The 20,777-nt window shown below is 39.3% G+C and overlaps 2 protein-coding genes across 7 annotated transcripts in view; both read right to left on the reverse strand.

The window, feature by feature from the left end:
- Positions 1–13,118, reverse strand: part of LOC111247142 (proton-coupled zinc antiporter SLC30A1-like) — a 66,031-nt gene extending 52,913 nt beyond the window's left edge. For 2 of the 5 annotated variants that reach the window (XM_086983196.1, XM_086983195.1), the window contains exon 1: positions 11,907–13,117. The gene's annotated coding sequence lies outside the window, so the exon portion shown is untranslated. Of the gene's footprint in view, positions 1–11,906 lie in introns of all 5 variants that reach the window. The other 3 variants (XM_086983194.1, XM_086983193.1, XM_022797745.2) reach the window with 3 other exon arrangements.
- Positions 13,119–15,872: 2,754 nt separating this feature from the next.
- On the reverse strand, positions 15,873–20,411 carry LOC111248071 (transmembrane protein 231-like). 2 transcript variants are annotated; one of them, XM_022799810.2, is made up of 5 exons: positions 20,357–20,411; positions 18,404–18,523; positions 17,117–17,274; positions 16,716–16,917; positions 15,873–16,184 (listed from the first exon to the last, which is right to left on the reverse strand). In XM_022799810.2, exons 1-5 carry the CDS (start codon positions 20,370–20,372, stop codon positions 15,901–15,903), a joined length of 780 nt encoding a protein of 259 aa, XP_022655545.1. In that variant the 5' UTR covers positions 20,373–20,411; the 3' UTR covers positions 15,873–15,900. The 2 variants fall into 2 exon arrangements, with proteins under 2 accessions (XP_022655545.1, XP_022655544.1); XM_022799809.2 differs by lacking the exon at positions 20,357–20,411 and adding an exon at positions 19,485–19,894.
- Positions 20,412–20,777: the final 366 nt, after the last annotated feature.

Raw genomic sequence — 20,777 nt, forward strand, 5'->3', positions numbered from 1 at the left:
CAACTATATTCATCAAAACAAAATTCTCATTAACATCTTGACTGTAATAATACAGTTTTACCCACCTTCATGCGTTCCACACGCGTTTTGTCGAGGGTCCTTCCTTTATCTACGCTACGCGTTTTCTGCCTTCGCAAATTAAAAACAATTTGACGCGGTACCCACAGCACTTTACTGCTGGAACGCGCTTAAGGGTTGAACGTAAGATCAACACTGGAAAATACGCGCGGTGCGTTGAAGTTGCGGCATGCTGGACCTCTATTTACCTATTAGCACTCTTCCAAAATAGTACTAATATTTATGTAAATATTTCCGGTTCCCCGTCCCAAGCGTGCTTATGTACCTTGACGAGTGCTCGTAGCTGATTATTATTATTATTTTTTCTGTTCGTATTAATCAATATACATATACTGCATTGACAGAAATGATCGCGTTAAATGATCGGTCTCGATCAAGCAACTACTCCCTTGACTTAGCGCTTTTCCGCGCACGGCCTTCGTTCCTGCTTCCGTTTTTCAATAGTATTCAATATGCAGAACAAGCTATTGAACAATATGGCTGTAGGCATAACAAACTACTTCGTCGTTTTCAGCAGCGACCACAAATTTTGCTGTTGCTCGCTGCTACCATTTCGGGGAAAAAGAAAACAGGCCAATAATGTTGCTATTTGTGGTACTTGATCACGCAGACGCAACGTGTTCGTCGCTCACTATCCAGCTTTACGCAGGAAATAAGCAATGGGTTGATCTACGAATATCTATCGGGTTCTAATTTTCGCCAATCGAGATGTCACCTTGTCCTTCAAGTCGCGCGTCGTTCAGTGGCAGTAGCGATACTCGTCGAGCCCCTATGCTATCGTACTTACTTCACTGTTACTGCGGCAATTCCCTACACAAGCAGACACAAAGGTTTACACACAAAGGTACTGGAAACACTGCTTCTGTGAAAGATTCGCTGCTTTGTGGAATGAGAAGCGGACGCCGGCGATCATCGAGGCGTATAGGAGTCAACAGAAGTCCACTATATTCTATCTTTAGCTAAATAACCATAATCATCAGCAGCATCGTAGTTGTTGTTATTGTCGACACCGCACAAGCGAATTGGAAAATTCGTTGAATGTCTGCGTGTAGTGCATAAGGTATGGTAGAAGGATACACTGAGCGCACTTTTCAATCACTTCCGCTGAGTTTTGTAATATATTACCCTCTACGCACCCCGAAAAACATCATGCCTTTCGCACTAGATGGCATCATAAAGGGAACCACTATACGCCAGTTCCTTGTAAGTGGAGATTAGTAATGTCATGAGGATAATCTGCAATTAGGATTACGATGGCTGTATGAAATTTGAATAAAAATATTTGCGGCAAGTGACGTGAGGTAGGTGCAGCTCTGGGACTTCGCCCAGAACCCCACTGTTCCTTTTCACTCTTGTACTCTTATGAACATATCGGAATTTCTAAACTAAAGACATGGCCAGGATTTGTTCCTTTGCCCATGAAAAACTATAATAATTGATTTATTATTTAACAGACGTTTTATCGTACACATACAAGTGATGCACGTTCAAGGTCCGTGTAAAGTACACCGACACAACTACTGCAGATGGTTTAACGTTTATGTACCGATTGTGACAGTGCTACTAAAAGGTATAATGCTTCGACAAACTTAATTCAAGAGCGTCCTTTTTCACACTCGAAGTGAACTTTAATAGACGAGAATTGCATGCTGTTATATAAAAGATTCATTTTTAACAAATGCCGAATGCAGTACGATATGTAGTTAAACAAATTCCATATTAACTCGAATTAGTCCGCAGGAGTTTAACGTAACTATGAGAGCCAGTCTCAATAAATCGCTCACCTAATTTTGCGCATATGCGCAAACGATTTCGCATAACACAAAAAAAAAGAGCTACGTTTTTTATATGGAGAAATACAGTTCTCGTCTTTTAAGTTCGCCCATTTAGTGTTCGAGAGGAGACCGACTCGAATTAAGTTAATCGAAGTGCTAAGTAATTTATTAGCGCTGTCGCAATCAGTACACAAACGTTAGACCACCTGCAGCGTATTTTACACGGACCTTGAACGCGCGTCATTTGTATATGAGCGACGAAGCGTGGGTCAAGTCTGTCAAGTAATAACGCAATTGTTACATCTTTTCAAACACAAGAAAAGCAAATCTTGACCACGTCTTTAGCTAGGATTGTGGTTGAAATATTCTGTTATTCTCACAAAAAAGCAGAATTCGCATCAATTATGAAATTTTGTTTTTCCGAGATTCGATAGCCACAATCACTTCACGTCGTTTGCCACGGCTGCCATTCTTACTAGACAAAATAACATCCCGTGAAAGTAAAAAAAAACGTACCGGACTCGAAAAGAAGCTATGCCAAAACATATATTATTATCGTTATTTATTTATTTTCGTTCGTATTTATATCGTTATATATATTATTTTGTGATCTCTACTGACGAAAAAACCAACTATCTGGACATAATTCAAGTAAATAGACTATCTGTATGCAAAAACGACTCGAAGCTCCGTTTTCATTACTATTGTGTATGGTTTGTACATTCTCAATATAACTAGACAAAAAACCGCCTGCACTTAATAATGTACAATGAGGAATAGTAACAGATTCAAAATGATCTTTATCGCCTCATGGATAATAGGTCAAGGACACTAGCGCCGATTGGTTAGTAAAACTTGGAGTCGCAAACTGACCACTTCAAAGTAGAAACAGCTGGGCAAAAATCTTTCTGGGCATGTATATATCAGACGAGATCTGCTACGAATTTCGAAATAGAAGTCATGCGCCATAGCCACGCACACAAAAGCCGTTTCGTTACACTTTCTGTAGAAATTAAACGACAATGCTCCAGAGAAACGAAGAAATCACTTGAATGTATAGCAGTAGGTCAGAAACAATGCCTATCTCACAAATGTTTAACTACAAACGCGCGCCACAGCTACATATAACCGGTTATGTGCAGCGAGCGAATTTGCTAGTCTTTCAAGATAATTTTAGCATATCATATGCCATGGTACATCTCAATGAAGAAGAGTACCCGACGCCTTTTTTTCCAACCCTCACGTGATTTCGTACCTTTGGAAACACGGGTAATAACGCAAAAAGTTGGCTAAATTTAAATAAATGATTGATATTCTTTACTTGGCAGAGCTTCGCCACCCATAACTAAAATTTACACGTTGAGTATGATGAAAGCATACTACTAAGTTACAATCCTGCGAACTTGTTACAACTTGTTACAAATGAGTAACTCTTAACTATATTCGCAGGGAAGGCTTATTTAACCGAGCTGCATACTAGTTCAACTTAACGAGATTCATTAAATATCGTGAGTTTTTCTAACTTGTGTTGAGAGGTGTCGCTTCTTGAGTTTAATTTCCATAAATGTTAAGTTTTCAAGCAAATTGTGGCTAATTCTATGAATATATGTACGGAATTTTGGAAAGCCTTGTTGATAGTATTCACGTGAGGGGATATACGGGTTTTAAGAATCTTATTAAAGCCAAAAGCGACCGATTTGATTAACGACCCAAATCAGTGGTCGATATGTGATAACGGATGCTTTTCAACTTTTCTCCATCGAGCTTTTATCTTTCTATCAGCGAAACTAGACGCCGTGATAATACACAACACAGGTACAAGGTGGCTCGCGAAGACGATCAGTAACTCTATAAACAGCTCGACAATTTTGGTTTTCACGGATTGTTATAAAAATTAGAACAGATTGATATAAATATTACAGTATAGTAACTGGGTATATAGAAGTAGGCAATAGTAATATTCTTGATTAGTTTTATTACAAAAAACTCAAACAACAGATATGATCAATTTTTATGGAAAATGATACTTGACGACGTTGTCAAATCAAGAACCTATGTAGACGAATACGCACTATAAAGACTGCATCAAAAAGTAGAAGTCGTAGCTCTAAGCAAACTCAGAAGCTTTGCGTCAGGCAAATGGACAGCATAAACCAGAAGAAACCAAAAATAGAGAAAAATGTTCACCATGGTACCTACCTATGCGGCGGCTATAACCGTAGAATGCCCATTCTACGTCTCTTTATTTTATGTCTCGTAATAGCGCATACACATCCCTCTCTTGCTAAAAAGATGAGGGAAATCTATCTATGGAGCAGGGCAAACGAACATACCTAACGTCACTGATGCACAATAGCTGTTTCGTGATCCTATTTTAAATAGAGGGACCAGCTCATAGCATAGAAACACTCACCAAGCTTCAATATGCTCTTGGCGCTCATTTTGTTTCTACTTCTACACGAACATTTTGTTAAAAAAAAAAAAGTGCAATGTTGCTAGTTCCTATAATTGCTCAAAGGTTTCAACAATACCTATATTCTTGTTTGTGCTTCCTTCTGTTTCGAACCTTACCAATGACATTTTCCCTTTCGCTAAAGCATTCAACAGAGACGTAAAACTTTATTTGGTAGTAAAAATGAAGCCAGATATTACGAGACACTCGTAAACATCGTAGACAGATGACTATCGGAATCATGTTATGTTTAGAAGTACCTAACCTACATACTGAAAAGCCATTACCTATAAGCGTAACGAGTGGATTTGGTCTGAATCGAAAAAAACTGAGTACTTTCTCTATAGCGCATGATAAATATGAAAAGACTAATAGACACCTTTTGGTTTTAGTTATTAGTCCACACATTTGTGCTCGTAGAGAAAAGGTGCTCTTCGAGCCACTTATGGGCAGCGGTAGATGAGGCACTGGTCTGACTTCGGCGTGTAGCATCGCAAAGTTGCTTAAAGAAAACTTTGTCACTGTTGCAGTGGGGGTGTCTAGATAAGTCAGGCCGCTCTGATTAAGAAAATTTAAAGTCTAGCCCATATTCTACTCAAGACTCCTATAAGGCAAAAAGTTTAGTGCTATGATTTAAAAAAAAAATTATTTTTAACCCAACAGAGTCATTTCATTCAAATATATATTAAATATGCCTTTCTTCTAAGTGACACACGTCAAGCCTGGCTATTTTAGTAGTTCAGTAATACCGTTTGAGTTATACCGCGCTCGCTTTAAATACGTTTAACTAAAAGTTATACACTTTTGGTTGACATACGCAGTAGATGAGACGAGTGAAACTGAAGCCTCAAAAAATACTTCGGCACTCTTAGCTGTTACTGGCCAATCGACCGCACACATGTGCTAACCACTAAATAGCACTTTATAGCTTGCACATTTCGCAAGCCCCTTAAATATCAGTACATATTATCTGTCTGGTGCTTTCAAGCTGATGCTGATAGCGAAGCCCAAGATTCTGTAAGTGATGATGCACGGGATCAATGACAATCACAGCGATCGTCTGTGAATTCTTCGTAATAACCAATCTTATATGCTCGAACGGGCGGACTTTATCCTGCTTCGTATTACATGAGGCACATCATTCAACCAGATGTGCGATGCGATAGACAGATTCAAGAGACAAGTTACGTTTTCTATTGCTTCATAAATCCGAGTATGACAAGAACCCATTTCAGCGTAAAAGGGCACCTCATATTGCTTCTATAGGGGGTGATATCGGCTCAAACCTGATTAAATAAGAAACCGCACAACCATGCGGGAGATGCCAAAATCGCCGAAAGCAGCTTCTAAATAATACAGTTTACCGTTCAGATCAATTATTAAATGCGGGGCAATTGACTAATATTTTTTGCAAAATCGGTATATATTTTGAGATGACGTCACGTGCTCGGACAATTGTTTGAACGAACGAATGCAAGACAACAAAATTGCCCCCAGAGTTGACGCAACGGGTACATAGTCGCGTATTGCCAAAAAGCAAAAATCTTCGAGGATTGATAATCCACGCACAAGAAATCAAATTTCTTGTTCATGTCAATATTTTATCATTCTTGCTACGAAATTAAATATGTTTATAAGTAATGTATGCACATCGAATCAAAGTCATATTTTGCTAATCTTCCTGGATATTCGGTGCTTCACTGTTCTAATGTCTAGTATAACACCTGGTAATTACGCTGCATACGTCCACAGGCGGGACAGGAGATTCGCTTTAATCAAGTATTACTATGTAAAGAACTAATATCTCAAAACTAAACACTTCAGATGGATAGGAGGTGGACTAGGGATTGAACCGCATTGCCAAAGGGCACCCGGCAGTCCAAGAAGTGTGCTGACAAAGAATATGCGCAAGAAAAGTTGCCTAGATCTCATCCAATTATACTTATGATGATTCCCTTTCGAGGGGTGCATACATTGATAATCGTCTACATTGTGGATAATTCTGAGCAGTAGTTCAACTTCAAGGGGTTTAGTGTTTCGTAGCACTTATTAAATGAAAAAGTTTTGCGTTGTCAGCCCACGTTGTCGCCGTTTTGCCGGAAGAACACAAGAGTCATTAGCCTAAATTCTATTACCGTTCTATTAAAAGGCTCTGTTTACAATTGGATAAGTCTGTGTATGAATAAAGAAATTTATATTACCTGAACCTGAACACCCAAAATTGCATCTAAGTATATATCCCACACGGATCTCACACCAACATTTTACATCCATATAATACGACCATATATCGAAGAAAAACTCTCTTTCCCCATAAATTAAATCAAATTATTATCACTGATAATACTCTCTAAGTTTCTGTATATCATCATTACTTTTACAGTAGAACATTTTTATACACGTTTTGCTGGTCACGTGTCTGGATCTTGCTCACCAGTATTATTATTTGCTTTTTAGTCATAATTTATTTTCCACAAGAAAAAATTCCTTTCAATGACCACCTCGCCATCACATATCCTTAGCCCTTTCGTACTCAATACTTTACGACAATTTTCATTTTTTCGAAAAAACTAAAAGTTTTCTTGATAATTTTATAGCTTATCGTTTGAGTCGTTCGTTAAACCAACTCTTCTTTTTTTCCCATTGAGATCTATATCTATATTTACGTTCTTCACTTGCGTCTCCTCGATCTGAGTTTGCGATCGAATATTTCAAAATTTCAGCAGCCGTTGCCAATAACTACGTGTCATTGCTGGGCAAACCGAAATGGTCTGCTGCCAAACTACCAGACTAATGGGTCGGGGTTACACGAGCGCAAAGTAAGAAATACACAACGAAAATTTCAGATGACAAAAAACAGAGTCACAAAACAACGAGGGTAAAACGAGACGGAGATCGTACACAGGGAAGAGAAAAATTGGCGCTACCTTTTTTGGCACGTAGTGGCCACATACGTAACATCTGCCACATCCGATGGGAGAACAGAACGACGAGGATAACAACAAAATTTATAGCTGACACAAACTTATAGGGTACAAATACGCCGTATCTGCGTCATTGATAACGAACACCACAGAAGACATATGGCTTCATCTGAACGGATCCTGCATATAATCGGCTTCAATTGACAGGCTTATAGATAGATATATGGGCATGTGCGAAAAAGAGCATGTGAAAAATGGAAGAAATGAGCGAACGTCTGTTTTGTAACCGATAGACTTTGTCTGTGTATTGGTACCTTCTAGTCCAACATACCTAGCAAAACAGTCATCATCACTTCATATAATATCATATATTCAAATGCCAGTTCAAACAACCTTTTCGTGCCGGTCACAGTGCTATAATAGAAGCAGTTAGTGACTAGCTCATGTTTATTAAATTACCACGAAAAAATGTAAATTCAAAATGCAATAGTTGCCTACTGAACTTCTGCGGGAACGTAGAACAGTTATAAAGCACATCGAACGTACCCAGCATACTAGCTTGTACGTTCATGCAACTCACTCTTATTTAATAGATGTGGTGTGTATCGGCTAACCTTGGCTTTTTACTAGTTCACGGAAGTATAAACCAACGTTAAGGAAAAGCTATTCGCAGCTCCATTGCGCGTTGGCCACAGAAAACCTAAAAGAAATCTGTATGCCTAAAAAAGTTGGCGCAATGTGTTCACGCATTACGTATTTGCTAGCTAAGCTACAGGTTGAATTACCTCTTGAGGCTTGATGCTTGCATTGTAAACAATAAGCACAGAAGATCTAAATATTCGTTTGGTGTGAGTACTTGACTAGGGCTTTTCGTTGTAGGAATTATGCAAGGCAATAACCCCGCGCTCAGATGTATGGATCATTTTAAGAAAAAATATATTTATTAAATATTAGGTACCGGTTATTAACAGCAAGGGCTTTGCCCCCATGTACAATTCTTTTCTGTCCCCTTCACCCACATTCAAGTGATTCATTCAAGGCATTCAAGTGATTTTAGCTGCCCGACGGAATTCATGGAGCTCTTACTAAGCGTACACAGGAGATGTTCCAACATGCTCTAGTGTTATTTTCAACATACAGGACTGCACTACTCCCTTATGTTCTCATTAAGTACAGTGTAATAGATTGCTCCTTTCGAACTTCGGTGCAAAATAGACGTCTCTGACTTATATTAAAAGCCGAACTGCATTTGTGCAGGTTGTGAAAACGCTAGATCGTAGCCGTGAAAGCTCCGGAGGCAAAACCATCAGGAAAGTGACCGAAAAGATGTCAGAGATATTTGACAACTAGTAGGTATTATATAGATATTTCGTTTTCTAGCGCTAAACGGCGCACCATTTAGTAGAGCTGACTGCCTTGAAAACTGATTACCTAAGGGTTAAAGAGTCCATCGGCGCCCCCCGTGCACAAAAATCAAGCTGCGTTTAGATTTTTCGCTTTTTATTTATATTGGAAGTGTATTACATAACTGGAGAGTCTCATTTTTCTAGGTACGTGCAGTGATTGTTCAGTTTATGTCAGACTGGAGTCTTTATATGATATACACACATTTTCTTAAAAAGTAGTTTATCAGTGTTGAAGTCATAGTTGTTAGACATTATCGAGAGACTGCTCTGCGGGCACACATGTATGGAGAAGTGAACCATGCTACGCGCGTTGACGTCTAATGATGTGGCAAGACCTGCGTTGATTGTGGAATCTATCTGTCAAGCGCTAAATTGCTTAAACCACATTGGCATGATTACAGACTTTCACGTCCCCGCACCGCGTTTATGCCCAGACGTGCATATGTTTAGGGGGATACTGCCGTTGCCTCTGTTTCTAATGCCGGCGGCCCTTCGGTGGCAAATCTAGGCGCTAAATAGTTAGCCATGATTCAGTTCATCAGTCAACAGCAGCAGACGCAAAAGCAGGTGGAAAGCCCATGTTTGTAATACATCACAAATCAACAGTCGTTCGCTCGAGTTAGAAACGACTGATAACTTTGACTGACGACTTTGATTCTGACAAAACAAATAGAATAATCCGCTTTTCAACTCTGACTTGACATTAATACTTGGGCTATCAAGAAAAGTCGAACACTTGCAAAGTTCAAACTGGATTGTTGCATATTAGCAGAAACTAATAATACGTTATCCTCAGTTGAAAAGTTCATAAACCGTAACTAACTGGTAATGAGGAACTTATCTCTATGCTAATGAATTGAAAATGATTTTACAGACAGAGCAATTAGTGTCGGTTTTTTGAAATTTTGAGTTAGTCAATATCCGATTAGAGTAGAAAACATGCATTTTAGTAAATTAGATCTTTTGAGGTGTGAAATACAGAACAATGATCATTGCTTGTTCTCGATGGCACTATTGCCCATGTTATCCTGCCGATTATATGTTAGGAGTTGTTCGGTTACGATTTAGGGTATAGCATCGTATGTCACTAAACCGTTTGCCGTTTTGAAAATCCGGTAGCTTTCGCTACTCATTCAGGAGATCTAATCATGTTGAGATTCCTTTTTTTAAAACATATTTAATTATTCTAGTAATGTTGCGTTCAAATGCACACTGACAGTTTTTTCCAGCTTTCTACAGATTTTAGGGAAGGTAATGAAACGTTCGATAAAATCGATTAGCTTTGTTGCTCTGTGTATACGACCTCGGGCTATTCTGATCTCGAGCCCCTACTAAGACGACTCGTATTACGTTTGTAAAAGGAAAGAGCAATAAAGAAATCGTATTGAATTTTACTTGCTAAAAAGCATTGAATTATACCAGTTATTTTAGTAAGTCATTTGATGAAAATACGATTTATGACCGCTTGATGTTCACTATACAAATGCTAAAGCTAAGGTAAGTAAGCCAACATCCTTTGGCACCCATATCGAGTGTCGCTCCTCTGGGCCTCAATGCCCAATTTGGTGACACATTTCTCTTTGTCGGAAAAAATACGCTCTTAAACGTCACTTGCCTTCGATTTACTGTATCGTACCACGACCTCAATTTCACTAGAGATAAAAATTTTGAAAACTTGGTTACTTTATTATCATTACTCTTACGTCGGGGGCTTATCGGGAATATCTATAGATTATTTTCTTTTTACTCCTCAAAGCATCCGTGTGGACGACATCTAACTGCATGCGTAGGCACCCTATTAAATGTTTATTTATGCCCAACAAGGTATGTGCAGGTTAAATGCTAAGTACACTTGATATACACATTGATTAGGGTAATTCGCAATCAACTGAAGAGAAACGCGAGATGCGTCAGAAGAACGGGTTGTAGGTCGTTCACAACCAATTCGAGAATTCGGTTTGCATAAAAATGTTGTTGCTGTCCATATGATAGCTTAGTGGGTAACTTATTTGCCTGCTAATCTTAGGGACAGGTTGTGGTCAAGGTTCGAATCCGTGCATAGACAGAGTTCGCTTCCTGCTAGGAGCCAGCGGTCTGATGGAATGCCTAACGGCGGTACGGGACGTAGAATTCGAAACGTAGGGGAATATTGTCGCTGGCTTCTGTTCGTGCTCATGCGATTATGACATAAATGTATAAATGGGCGTATAGACGTGTACTATCATCCACTCGTACAACTGGAGAAAACCAGCCGAAATGCTGTCCTTCACTGTGACCTAGACATTCAAGTGCACTTCAATACAAGTTACGGATACCAGAAACGTGGCTAATGAAGTTAGTAAATAGTATTAATAGCCAACGACAACTGATTACGTAGTACAATAATAGCTTGGATGTGCCCATCTGCAGAAAATTTGGAAGTAAAAAGGCAAAAGAACACTTCAAAAGTTCACGTAAGTAGGGAAAAGCAATGAACAGATGAGGGAAAAAGAATGAATAATATTAATTAGCGTTAATAATATTATGATGCATAATGTTCAGATTTAATAAATATTCATTGCTGGAATATTTTCTGGTAGCAGAGTGCATTATTTTTGTCCACGAGGTCTGGTCCTTAACTAGTTCTTTGTGTCATTGTTGTTTGTTATCCTATTTAGTCCCATATTCGTATAAGGAGTTTTTCAAGCTACTTTGGCTTGCTGTCGATCCGTTCTAAGATTTTAAGCAAGATTTTGAGCCGACAAGTTGTTACCGATGTTCGATACGGTACAATCAGTTGCTGACTACAATTGCTGTTGACTACTTAAAACTTTTACTGTAATAATTTGCTTGGTGGCTGTTATGACAGACAGGTACCATAACTATCCTTCACATGGTACATGTTCACAACTGACTGAGGCTACACTCATCCTGATTATCCTGACGGCACAAGTAGGATAGGTTCATTCTAATAGAATGTAAAACTTGAAATATTTAATCCTCGATTGTCCCGACTCAAGTCCGTCGTCAAAGTCATTTATATCTATGAACAATTTTTCGTTCATAAGTTTGCTTGTATGCCCATGGTAAGAACAGAATCCAGATGCAAAATAACACGATCAACCACTTTTACATAACGTTATAAAAAACAACAGAAACTGTCCTGATAAGGTGTGTGCGATTACATTAGCTACGTTCGCCTCACTACATTGGGTGAAAAAGTGGGTTATATAAGTAAAACCCGAAAATTGTTGAATGTACAAGTCAGTTAGCGCAAAAGGAGAAAACTCACCTTTACGAGTGCATCCCTGAGCCTTTTTCAACTCGTCGTTTTGCAGCTCTCCACTACTGACGAACGGGATCAAGCAACCCCGTAATCTGACTGCTCACAAAGCCACCTGCCTGATATCATATATTACTTCCTTCTGTTGTTCCGTTATGGTTTTTTATGTCGTGTTAATTTTCCAGCCGTATGCAAGAACTTATCCGCCTTCTAATCGTACAAATTGATTGCTTGCTCTTGAAAACTCAGATTGAGAGGGCAGTAACAGGCTGAATAGTCGTGTCTATTACGATCGCTTCTGTCTGTTTGCATGCATGTGTATGTGTGTGTAAGACTGTCACGGTAGCTCCGACTCGGTCGATCTGCACACGAAATTATATGATCGCACAAAAACAATACCATTGGCTCACTATGGCAGAAACACTACGACAAGTCGCCGAAGAAACGAACAAACGAACGGACGGTGATGACCTGGCCACAGTACCGTTGCTCGCGCCCACAACCGTAAAGGCAGACAAACAAGTCCATCCCCTCTCGAGCCACTTCGAACAGTTCCGCGAATCGCTCCCGTTCCTTCTTGTTTTAGGCGCGATCGAACGACCTACACCAAACGACAATCCACGGAGAACGATATCGAATAAACGCAACGCTATCGACGGCGCACCGTTCGACGCGCAGAAGATATGTATAAGCACATGATGTATGTATCTGTTATTTTTCGTTCTATTTATACATTCACATCCATTTGTAAATCTCTGAATAATGAACAAACGTATCAAATGGGGACGACCAAAATTTGTGCGTGAGAAGGCAGATCCCTACTTCTCTGTTGACTCTCGTCGAGTACTGGCCGAACCTTTAGCAGCGGACATGAATGTAACTCGTCAACGCGGCTCGCTCCACTGAACAAATAAGACTATCGGACAATAACTGTTGTTGTATGTGACGGCCAAAAAAATCTGGCTGTATCTTCCTCTACGCTAGCGCGGCATGATCGCTCTTGCAGCAGCCGAACACACAACTCACTGGCTTCCCTCTAATACCGTCTCACCATCGCCGCCGCCATCAGTCCCACATGATGATGCTCGTGATGATACTGCTGGCAATGATGAGCACGGCAGCCGCCCGTTTTTCGTCGTCTGCTGCCTAGAGGGCTTTGGGAGCACGCTGGCGCACGACGGTTGCCCAGCTCAGGTAACAATCGTCTCACTCGCCACCCAGTCCCGCCAGCAGCATCCGAGCAAAAGTGCGAATACGGCGAGCGGAGAGGGTACGAGTCGCGCTGGCTGGTTCGATCAAGAGGGGAGGACAATCTGCCGGTGGGAGCGGAGCTAGCGACCCCAGAACACTCTAGCACCATAGCGGCCGAATCGAACACAGGACGGAGCAGGCAGCCGCCTGCGACCTATGGAAGACGGACTTACGGAGCTTTGGCCGAGCCACGAACGTCGGCGGCGGCAGCGGCGGCCGCCGCCGGCGGCATAACACAACAAAAACAGCGGGCAATAGCAGCCCGGGAGACCGATACGCAGACACTTACATACAGACGCACACAGGGCAAAGAAAAAAGGAACAAGGGAATTCACCGAGAGATACCCTCACCCGTCGAAAAAGAAAGCAAAGAAGAAGACGACGGGGCAACGGCGGTCTCTGCGCAGCAAACGGGTCTGCGAGATCGCCCGCGCCAAATACGAATTTCATTCGCGTTCGTTAGCGCGTTTTGAAGAAAACATTTAAAATACCTTTTCGTGTTTATTCAATCGGAAAGCCGAAAATACAGGGACCTCGTCATAAAGTAGCGATATTTAGTTTACTATGAAAGCAAGTGCATACTCAGATATATGCTTAAGAATATATCTATCACATATTTGAAAATAATGAATATTTATCAATAGAGATTATCTAACACAGATCAATTAATAATAAGCTAGATCGTAATATCTGACAGATATACAACGCATAAACGTATCTTCAGGTTTCGCTAACCGTTCCATAGATATATCATAATCCCTCCATTTTCTATCTAAGTATTCGGCTACAGCTACAATCTCTATGTCCTAACAGCTAGGGACTAGAGCATGTCAGCTGCCTAACCGACTGTACACTGGAATACTGCAAGTACACACTAACCCCTCAATGTTGGCTTTTTCATATGGCATTTTATTTATTTTTTTGAAACAGGCCTAGTTCCCCAAACGGACACCACGCGCCGTAAATCTAATCATAATAGTAGGACTAAATTTCGCTAATCCGCTAGCGAAATCAGAGGGTATAGCGATTTACGTGCAGAAATTCTATTGAATACCAGTATTATATATATAGTGTTAGTGTTTCCGTCAGCGGTCTATGGGGTCATTCGTATTGGACTCTACAGCTTTAATTCATTAGCACGCTGAAAATGGGCATTTACTTGTACCATATCTAGCATGAAGAGCGTCGGGTTCATGATTTATGACGCACATAATTAATTTTGATGACACTGCACACGAATCCAGAGCCTTTTGCCAATTCGAATATTGTGATGTCCCTTTGAATTTCGTCGCGCATTTCGGTGGTATGTACTGTTTTGCTCTACGTTGTGGTCGTTCCAGAGTGCATTTCTGTTATAAGGCTTGCTCACAACCGCGAATTCAAATATGTACTGTTTTGTCTCCTATGTTATACTAGTTTCGTACTAGTTGTAATTGAAAAATGTTTTTTAAATTATGCGATCTCCTCAAAGCTGTAAGGCAGCATTGGGTATGTGATTATGACAAGGCACTCCTTAAAAATGTTTCCTTTAGCATACCCTTTCCTAAATTAAGCTAAACAAGGCTATAGGAAGCCTACTGAGCCACAACAACAATAATAGATGGCCACATTTATTGTATGCACAAGAGCTACGTCGTCATTTTTCTCGTATAAAGCATTGCGCTTTACGAGATCGTGTAGTCTGCACGAACGATTGGGACATCGATGACTCAACTGATCATATTCGATATTTACCGATAAATTTAAAGTTAGGGGCACTATTTTTCGCAGTTGTCGACGAAACGAAATGATCAGCTCAAAAGGAGCAGAAAATAACTTCTAGTGCATATTCGATATACAACGGCAGGCCATTATTCAGGTTTAGAAGGTATTGAGAAGCCCTCATCCTATTAGGATAAAGGTTTATTTTTTAGGAAACAAGGTACATCTACTGAGTCATATCTAGGTTATAAAATTATTTTGAACATCGCTAATCGAAAAATGATTAATTTTTATCAAGGTTAGGATCGTACATTCAACATACGCCTTAAATTCTTGCCTGGCAATGCCCCAATATAGAATAATATATACTGTTTTCTACTCCCTTCTTGCACAAACCTGTTAGCAGAGCACATCGATTACGTGGTAGCCTATAACATTTTCATTATTTCGAATCTTTTTCACATTAAGATTCCTTTTTTCATTTCTCCTTTAAACATTAGTTAGTACTTTATATGTGTGCGGGTGCTTCGTGGGCTGCGCAGCAGCATGCTTAGTTATAAGGCTCTAACTGAGAGCTAAATAAATAGAAGATTCAGTGGGAAAGACATACCACGAAATACATTGTATTTAAATGTCAGTATTCCGAAATCGTAAACAGTGTTAGCTTAGCTGGCAAATGAATAATAAGAAAAGCCAACTTTCAAGACGCAAACAATGAATGGTTATATAGTAGTTATAATGGTGTCTATGGTAGAACTGGCAACACCGTAGCTCGACTGCACCCTGAATTTCAAAATAATAACGTGTACGTATGTACTGAAGTACTGGCATGTACCTACGTAAAGTACCTACGGCATATACAATTGGCGGTCGCATATAAAGTAGCGGATTACTAATTAACTAGTGGTTGGAGGCAGGCTTGCATTATTATAACTGAGAGTATTAAATATAAGCATATATCTCTACGTTCCAGTTTGTAATGTAAAATTTCTAATGTAATTAGCTTAAACGCATAAATACGGGTTAAGCTTACTATAATCAACTGATTTGTTTATTTTTGCATCTTGCAATAGGGATGTCCGGGTGAGCAATAAGTAGCAATAATCTGGTTTTCGAAGACGCACTTCTTGAGTTTGACTGCTAGACCAGCGAAGATGACCATTACGCTGAAGTACTGCATCCAACCAAGCTTCAGAATATGTGATAGTCCCGGTCGATAGGTAAAAGATTGTTCCGCCGTATTTAACGTTAAAGAGAGAGTGAATCTATCAGGAGCTGCAGCGGACTTTGTTTTAGGGCGCCACACCTTTGTTGTGCCCTCCAGCGTACACTTGACTGAAAATCGGAGTAAAATAGGAACTTGAGACTGCTGTGTCAAACACACACTTAGATATGCTCAAATGATTACTTGCGGTTTGAAGTTAAGGAGGATCATACCCTTGAACCCCGCGACGTGCCAAAGGTCGTTCGAATGAATGAAATGCACGCTTGTAACTTACGAACTTTTTGCTCACCCGATTTAGAACAAATAGTTTTTGTACGGAAGCGAAATCCTACAATCTTGTCCGGAGCTACCCATAATCGGTCCTTTGCAAAGGGAATGATTTACATGTGAATGATAATCTATTCGACTGAGTTACGCAAAGATTTCTTCATTTTTCAATGTTTATTTGTATCTCTCTAACATTTAAGATACGGCAACATGTGCGACTATAAGGCAAACCTGATTGGGATTTAAGATTCGAAAACAAGCGAACTTAAAATTCGTTGCTTGCGTACCTTGTAGCCCTTTTTGTATTTAAGTGATATTTTAGTGGATAATCTACTCCGTGAGGTATCGAAGATATTTTGAAGGTGAAAGAATACCTTTTGATTTTGAGTGTTCCTCCAAAATATGCTCAAGTGGCTCTGTAAAATCGGAAGACGTTCTGAGATCGCTGTAAGACTTGAATGGAATGACAAACGACGATGTGACACGGAGGTCGCCTGTGACGCTGAGAGATGATCCAACTAGGGAGCTTGAATATTCAATATATGCAAGGCAGTTCGACAATACCCCGGCCATTGTCTGCATCAAATCCAGCGCGACAGAAAAAAATAACCCGATAAGTTATTGCACTGGAAAAAACTGAATCCGGAAAAATTCCTTTTGTTCGATGTTAGCGTATTTGAATTAGTTTTATCAGTCTTATTCAGAGAGGTCAAAAACAGTAGAAAATATTACATAATTTTCACTAGTAAGAAGAATAGCTGTTTAGAACGAGCACCTGAAGCCTAGCTTCTAGTTTGAGTAGAAGTCTTATTCCAGTAATGTTGCCTGCGTCAACAACGAATCGAATATCGTGCCGCTCTGGCCGAAGGTCTAAATTTGTGTCAGTTGGCGAATGCGCGAGACGCATAATGGGCAAGTTGGAGCTTAATCGTCCTGTAGAATAGTATAGAGTTATGTTACAACAAAAACGTCATCATGAAACAGTTGAAGAACTCTAAAATCAATAAAAACTGTCAATATTGAGTTTAGCCAGCCGGGGCCTTACAACAATCTACGTTCCACGAGACAAAATATTTCTGAAAAAGTTCTGTTAAGGACAAGTACCTCTGAAATCTCGTTGTAATAACCAATGATTGAGTGCGAGTAGGTTCTTTGTCTTTTTTAGCGTTACATTAAGCTCATAATTCCTTTCCTTCAGAAGATTCCGCCTATGCCCTCGACTATTGACCTATATACATGTTATGCTATTTGATACTCAGATTTTTTTGTCAGAGAAATTTCGTAAGGAACTAAGCAACTGACAATCTAGCTAGAGAAGCTAAGGGTTATATCATAAATAGAATGGAGAAAGTGCAGTATTTTCCATAACCGGCGTTCTGAATTACCACTATCTTATGGACGGTTGTCCTACCTCGAGGTCCTTGAATATATGGTAAAAATCGCATAGAAAAGAAGCTGATTTGATTTTACAATACTCGAAGTTGATTGCACTGCAGTATATACAGCCCCAAGTAGCGACTGTTGAGAGATGGCCTAATATTCTAGGGATCAAACACAGACAAACTTAAACGTTTTCGATAAATGCACTGAAAATGCTCTCTACGTTTTTTGCTGATGTAGATTTCCACCAGCAATTTTCGTAGTCTTGTCGCCTGTAGACGCCACAGTCTCTTTCCGTGAAACGAGCGAACTGTTCTTCAGTCATGAATTCTTATTTTCATTTCGCCGAAAATATAAGCCATTATATTGCAAACGTTGTTGTTGGGACTTTTATCTGTGCTTTAAAACAACTCAAATTCGAATAAGTATGGCTTTATTATAGATTTACACAAACAAACAGCCATATCGTCGCTTAAAACCTGCTACGAGGACGCGAGCCAAAGTAAAGAATAAAGTCGGCATGGACTTACTTATGGAACCAATATGTGCTTAACTCGAACAGCAGTTTATACATTGTTTTGTAACTGCGATCTAATTCGCTTGAAAAACTGACAAGTAGAACTTCTACGCAAACAAACACGATTTTTAAGATTAGTAAAATATAGTTTAAACCCTTTCTAACCTTGTTGTGGACGCGAGGCTGCGATGACATCGCCATCACGAGTGTCCAGTAAAAGGATGAAATCTTTCTTGAAATCGATTTTGGGTTGTTCGGAGAAGACGTCTACACGACGCCATAAACCTATCAATTGCGATAGAAGGTTACAAAATTGATTCAATTACCGGGATTAGCTTGATCCATTTCTCGGTCCCGTGTCGTTTGATACACCGTAACGCGCGATATTTCTACGTTTCGAAATTTCTACTTAAAGCTCAATTTCGGCTGATCATTATTTATTTAAAATATAATGATATTCATTTTTCTTATGTTTAGGCAAGAGTATATCATCGGCAATTAATATACATACATATATACATGTTTTTCTATTCTGCCGCCTTGTATGGTGTTATATATAATGTATTACGTCATACACTCATTACACTATACAAAGTTATTAAAATGCATCTACTATTTACTCAATAGTGAATGCGATTATATAAGGAAGTAATACATTTTTATAAGAAGCAGTTATAGGTTATATTACCAAGTCTTCTAGCGTAACGGGTCACCTGGGCGCCACAAAGGAATAGATATTTCTAGCGTGTTTTACGGCCCTTACTGCAATACCTATATGGTTCTAGTTCACTAATCAGCTTGATTCGATCTATGGCTAGCTATCAGCTTTCAGGTCACTCAAGACTTAAGAATTCTGTCGGCAAGGAAGAAAAACAGGACTCTTTTATCGCGCAAAACTCCATGGCCCATCACTGAACGGACGTCTAAATGACCCAGAATCTACGTTCGAGGACATCCAAGCGTTGGAGCATCCCTTTACGCTGTCACCATTATTATACTAGTTCGTAAGCCAATATGTTAGACTTTTTCTGATAAAATTAATCAACGCTGCTCAGTTTTTTCAAATTAAATGAATTGTCTGGACAAGTACCGTGCCATCTAGACGCCAATTCGCAATCCAATATACCCACAGGGATTAGAGAAAACTGGATTTTCTAACCATCTTGACGGAACAACGCATATGATACTTTCAACATTGTTTTATCAGCGATTATATATATATATATATAGCATACGTGGATTATACCATGAGTGTGGTAGACGATGAGTGCAGGTAGAATAAGTACGGCTGCATAAAGACCGGCGAGAAATACAGTTGCTTGAGAACATGTCGTACTTTTATAGAGAAAGACGTTGGCTGCACGTGAATATACTGTAACCATTCTTATACGAATGTTTCTATTTACCGTTTACGGGGTTGACCTATAACCTATACTTGATAAAACACTTGTACAGTGACTTGGGTCCGTTGGGATGCTTCGACTACGAAGATAGCTATTGCGCAAACACGTTAAAGCTTTCTATAAAGAACGCAACTATTCAGTTTCTAGGTTCGCTACAACGAATTGTACCTTAATCACACAGCACCTACTCTTCCTCAGATATGAACCTTGGCTTTCTCTGAGTGTCTCGCAAAGCCCTTTCTCTCTATAAGTATTACCATACAGTAAGCAACACACTCACTGTTTGGGCGTGCGTTACTTGGCAACAGTATACAAGACTGTGTCACTACATATCCTATGCAGTTGTATATTCTCAGAATTAAAAATTCCTAGTGTACTTAATCATTATGTTAATAGCAACATAAAATAAAAGCTTGAAATGATTTTATATAAAACATATTTATATATATATACATATATATATGTGTTAAAAAAATAAGCTATATTGATAAGCAATTAGGAGCCTCGAAAATTACGAAAAATCACGACGGGAGAGTATGACGGAACGCTACATTCCTATAATGAACATCTACTTTTATTTACTTATACAATGCAATAATTAATATAATAGACATAACGATTTCCTTAGTTGAGTTTTTAGGTAATTTTGAAACAAAAATATGCAAGTGTAAGAAATACAATTGCTTAAAAATTGTGGGGTTCAGCGCTTGCCTACCTTGCAGCACTTTCATACCGAGCGAAGTTCGTACACACCGACATCTAGCAAAAGCTGTTTTTATTTTATGGACAACACAAACAGGAAGACAAAAATGACATGTGCAAATACCATAAAGATAAGGATTGAAAAATTTTATAACTTTTATGTAGCCCATTGTTTCCTACGTCCTAGTGATCTTATGGTTGATAGTCCTATAATTTTCTACGGAGTAGCAATCATATTAAGTGAACTGCCTTACAGATTATCCCATGGATTAAAAATGTCTATCTATCTATAAATTGAACTTGCTTTCTAGTTAAGGAATCTTAATTGTAATAATTTGGTAAACGCATTCAACTTTAAAAAAATTTAAAGGTACGATTTACGAATATACCGTGATGATATATGTATTCTTGGTTTGCGGGGCCAACTTTGTCCT

This window comes from Varroa destructor, unplaced genomic scaffold (assembly GCF_002443255.2).
Source record: "Varroa destructor unplaced genomic scaffold, Vdes_3.0 BEIS01000003.1, whole genome shotgun sequence".
NCBI classification, from domain to species: Eukaryota; Metazoa; Arthropoda; class Arachnida; order Mesostigmata; family Varroidae; genus Varroa; species Varroa destructor.